Raw genomic sequence first — 5,196 nt, forward strand, 5'->3', positions numbered from 1 at the left:
ATAACATTCTTTCTTGCTGGTTCTTTTCCAAAAAATGCTCTGTTATTCAACCTTCAACTAGGGATTTTGTTTTCTGGAAGGATTTTAAAAATCTTGTGAAGAGAATATGGCAATGTCGTACTTTTCAGGTTATTTGCAATTGCAACCTTTCTTATTATTATGACCCCTGATTAGAGGATTTATCCCCCTATGGAGTCCCTTGAATGGATCAACCACATTCCAAAAACTTCAAGTGATTTTCTAGATGGTTGAGTCAGCTTGTACCAAATATTTTTGAAGGTGGCAACCCAAAAGAAATAATTGATCCATAAGAGTAGAATGTTGTAGGAGATAGAAGGAGAAAATGCACTAAAAAAAGATGTATTTGAGTTTCACAAAAGCTTTTGCAAAAAATACACACCCCTCCCCCCATTGAGTCTCTTGAATGGATCAACCACTTTCCAAAAACTTCTATTTCTAATTCATCCTCTGGGCTCAATATTTTGCGGAAAGGAACAAATAGTCTTACCAAGGAAATGCCATCAATTTCTTGGCACAAATGGCTCTAGTTTAAGGTTTACTCTCTAAAATACTCAACTTTTGTCTGGAAAGTCCTTGTAAAAGGCCTAACTAGTTTAGATATTTTGGTCTCTAAAGGTTTCTATATACATAACTTATGTATTTTCTGCAAAAGCTTTTGTTAAACTCATACACATTTTTTTATTGTCTTTTCTCATTCTATCTCCTACAACATTCTGCTCTTATGGGTCAATTTTTTTTCTTTTGGGTTGCCTTTCAACAATATTTGGTACAAGCTGACTCAACCAACTACAAAATCACTAGAAGGTTTTCACTTTTGGCCATCCAAATCACAACTCACCATCTGTAACTTGAAAGGAGTACATATTTTCAAAAAAGAGACATCTAGTGCTAAAGTTGTTTTGAGAAATATACTGAATGTAGTTAAATTTAAATGTAGATGATGAAAATTCAAAAATAAAATCCCTCAGCACATCATATCTCTTTTTATTTTATAATTCACACATATTTTAATATGTACTAGTGAAAACAAAAATTTATTTCTTTTTATTTTCTTGGAGTATGCTGGCTGCTTATTGGTTTCAATCTCCCCTTCACTTTATTAGGTTTTTGAGCTATAATGATCATCTGACACTTTCCTCTTCTATATTTTGTTTGATATTCTGGTGAAAGACATTCATATTCCAAAGGATGGATCATTTGGGACAATTATATTTCTTTGACAATGGATTCACCTGAGCATTTTTTTTGTCTTGGGCAGGATTCTTGCACTCTCAAATTCTAATTTTTTTGGAGAGCAATGATTAACTACAACACTACTATGAATTTCAACCAGCTTTCTAAGTGTCAATTTCGCTTTTGGCTGGAATTTTGGAGACAAGCTATTCTATATGTAAGAGTTTATTGATACATTTTGTGGGTACGTATATATGACATGAATGTTTGCTTCCTTTTCATTTAGTCACAACTTAAATTTAATGGCTAATTTGTTGCTTTGTTTTCACTATTTGATTTGCTTGATAGTCTGGATGGAGTCTTAGGATAGATTTTCTTACTGAGGTTGATCTCTCAATTGTTCAATTGGACAAGTTGGATCTTATTTTATTCTCTTTTTGCTTGTTCTTTTCATTTTTGATCAGTCTTGTGATATAATTGTTTTGCTTTCTTTTTTCCCTTAAGTTGAGACTTGTTTTTTTACCTGTATTTTTGTTCTATTATATAATCAAGCAGGACGTGGTTAATTCAAAAAAGAAAAATGTCATGTGGCAGGCTTTGCCCATTTTGCAGATCTTATTTTTAGTTTCTCTTTATTTAATATTAAGTTTTTAAAAATTTATTTTTAAAATTTTGCCAAGTGTGGCTTAAGAAGTTAAAGTTGTGGAGTTCTAATGTCGATAAGAGAAGAAAATATTATGTTTGAATGAATGTGCATGTGCATATTAGTTTATTCGAGGTGTGCTCGGGGTGTACTCGAAATATATTCATGGTGCACTCGGAATATACTCAGGATGCACTAGGTGTATTCAGGGTGTACTCGTAGTATACTAATCACAATGTACTCAAGATATACTCTCCTAATCGCATGTATAGATACTGCATGTAATATCTTCTCCAAAAAGAGAGAGAAGTTACTCATTATATTAGTCATGATCAATTATAAATAGGCCATACAGAGTATTTTTATCAACTATGTAGTAAAACTAATAATTAATCATTTGCACATCAAACACATTGCAGAATTAATTCTAACAAAGATTATAGGCCTTCAGCCCGAAGCGAATATTTTATGTAGCACTATAATGTATATTTATATTATTTTTGAATTTAAATATATGGTTTGTATTGTGTTTGCAAAGTTGGATTGCTGCTCACGAAGAATGAAATGTTTATCGTAAATTTGTGGTGTTTCGTCAACATCTTACATCAGGCAGCCAATATGATCCCTATATCTTATCAAAATTAGCATAACCTGTGTAGGCATTTGGTTGATAAATATTCAACGGCGATGCTTTGTTCTCGCACTACGACCAGTAAATCCATGCCACATAATTTTTCCCAATCAGTGTCATTGTTTCGAGAGAAAAAATAATGCCGTGCTCCAAAGTTTCGTTCTGAATGATTTAACGAGTCGTTTTACTGTTCATTATCTTCATTACACAAACACCGTCGAAGATTGTAAGATAGCAACATCCAATCATTAATCAGAGACTTTATTACTGGCAATCAACTTATGGAAGTACGCATCTGCCAATACAAATTTTAGTCTTTAAACAAACTTAGAACGTCAACGAATACAAAGGTCAACAATGCTACAGGAGACCAGCTTTTATAATAGAGCCCGCTTAAAGTACGTAACATTGCCCTATCATTTTAGGAGAAAATATTAAGTCTGCTGGATATATTATACTTAGAGACATCGGGTTAGTTACGAAGCTGAAGTAAGATTTTTTCCAATGTGGGAGAGAAATGTGTTAATCAACGTGCTAAGCACGGTGAGTTTTATAGCTAATTAGGCCACCAAGATAAACGGAACCATAACAAATCAGTATTGCTAATTAATCGAACCTTTACTAGATTTCAAGTGCTATAAATAGCCGTGATATTGCTCTATTTCTCTCAAGTTCTTGGAAATAAACTAAATCCCTTGCAGTTACAACCAGCAATGGCCTCACCTGTTTGGCTGCACTTCCTAACACTTTTAGCTTCTTTCAGCATAATGAAGGATTCTGACTTTTCTTTCTGCAACGCTGAGCCAACTGATGGATTTGTTCCTTTGCAGTTATCTGATGCCAATTTAGAGCTGCAGAAGCCATATAATGTTCCTTTAGCAGATCGCTATAGTTATGTTAATGGTGTACATCGTCTGTGGGTGTACTCCACTGACAAGCCATTCAAAGCTGGAAGTCCAACAGATCCTCGAACCGAGATTCGTATCAAAGTAACTGAATTCGTATATGTGTACATTCAAGCTTAATTTTTAACATAATTTTCAAAAACTTTATTATTTTTAATTTATTATTTTGAAATTAATGTGTTGTAGGGCTATGATTATTCTAGCGGAATATGGCAGTTTGAGGGGTATGTTTTTGTGCCAAGTGGAACAAGTGGCACATCTATAATGCAAGTTCATCGAGCAGATGGAGAGAAACCGGCTACGGACTTGATGCTTATGATTTTTAATGGAGAATTGAGGTTCTACTCTGGAGAAGTTGTGGAGTCTAATTTTTATGATAGATGGGTGAGAGTGAATGTCGTGCATGATGTTGATGCTAACAAGTTGACTACTTTTATTAATGGTGTTAAAAAGCTTGAAGTAGATGGAAAAGGCACAAGTGACTTTTATTTCAAATGTGGTGTTTATGCACAACATGATGATAGCTATTATATGGAATCAAGATGGAGGGATATCAAAATTTACAAGAAGGATGGGTGAGACATATTGCCATTAATGTGTGATTTAATGATATATATATATATATATATATATTTGTGTGTGTGTCTGTGTGTATTTCTGTATGTATGTATGTACGTATGTATGCATGAATGGTTGTGCACCTGCGTGTGCGTGTGACAGTGTCCGTGTGTGGCCTCTGGGGAGGCGTGTGCGCGTGAGCGGATTTATCAATCTTAAAGTTTATTTATGATGTATGTGTTGTATTATGTGTTTTATTTTAATGAATTACAATATCGAGTAAATACTATTGTTGAGGCGTTTCAATATTATGCATTTTTCATGCATTTTTTAGGAAAAAAAGTAATCAATAACATTTTTTGAGAAATATTATTCTCACCTTTAATATAATGTAAGTATCATGATTTATATTTATGTGATTAATAACATATGGAACTAATAATTTTACGTAGCCATTTTATTAGAATTCAATTAAAAGATTATTCATCCTTGATAATCATTATATTTATGATAAAAATAAATATAAGAACCGAAATGTTATCAAGTTAAATTTATCATACGTTTTACTTTCATATTCAAAATGAGTGACAGTTATGTTATTATTTTCTAATAAAGTTTTTCTTCTTATGAAAGAAATGAAATGAGCCTTAAAAAGTATTTTATATGCAATATTTAGTATTATGTATGTAATTATCCCTTAATATAAAGTGCTCTTATCATTTCAAGTGATAAAGTTAAAACACATATACACTCACTAGTGAATAAATTATATGATGAACCAATACACAACATTGAAAATTGTAATATTCATCCGAATCCAGACATCAAAGGAAGGAGCATTGATCACTTTGGTTGACTATTTCATATTTTGATTCCCATCATATAAAACAAATCATGTTCCCTCCATCCAACTATTTTGACGAAGCTATGACTTGTAATAGAGCTAATTCCAGATATAATTTGTGTAAGATCTATGAAGAAGTTGGCAAATAGTCTTCTTTTTAGCTAAGTTTGAATCACACTCTGATAACTAATTTCTAATTTAGTTGCCATGAAACTATATCAATGAAGAATGCCTTGTTATTGATGATTCACCTTTGACTTTTATGGGATGCATTTCTACTATTAAACATAGCGAAAGGCCGGCAGCGGGATCAACCCCGCGGCCCGCGTTAAGGATCGCGTTAAGGGCGATGTTCCCTCTTCTACCCCGCCTTGTGAAGCCGATCTCTGCCCTTCTGCCCCGCCTCGCGAAGCCGATCCCT

General features: G+C 33.3%; 1 protein-coding gene across 1 annotated transcript; it reads left to right on the forward strand.

The window, feature by feature from the left end:
• The first annotated feature begins 3,181 nt into the window (after positions 1-3,181).
• LOC110026539 (citrate-binding protein-like) lies at positions 3,182-3,952 on the forward strand. Its single transcript, XM_020727509.1, has 2 exons — positions 3,182-3,457; positions 3,560-3,952. The coding sequence occupies exons 1-2, from the start codon at positions 3,182-3,184 to the stop codon at positions 3,950-3,952; spliced, it is 669 nt and encodes a 222-aa protein (XP_020583168.1).
• Positions 3,953-5,196: the final 1,244 nt, after the last annotated feature.

This window comes from Phalaenopsis equestris, unplaced genomic scaffold (assembly GCF_001263595.1).
Source record: "Phalaenopsis equestris unplaced genomic scaffold, ASM126359v1 Scaffold000376, whole genome shotgun sequence".
Taxonomy (NCBI): Eukaryota; Viridiplantae; Streptophyta; class Magnoliopsida; order Asparagales; family Orchidaceae; genus Phalaenopsis; species Phalaenopsis equestris.

Bases quoted from the DNA above. Each gene is read 5' to 3' on its own strand.
- LOC110026539 (XM_020727509.1), top strand. From the start codon at position 3,182: ATGGCCTCACCTGTTTGGCTGCACTTCCTAACACTTTTAGCTTCTTTC. The intron at 3,458-3,559 runs GTAACTGAATTC...AATGTGTTGTAG, and splicing joins GAACCGAGATTCGTATCAAA to GGCTATGATTATTCTAGCGG.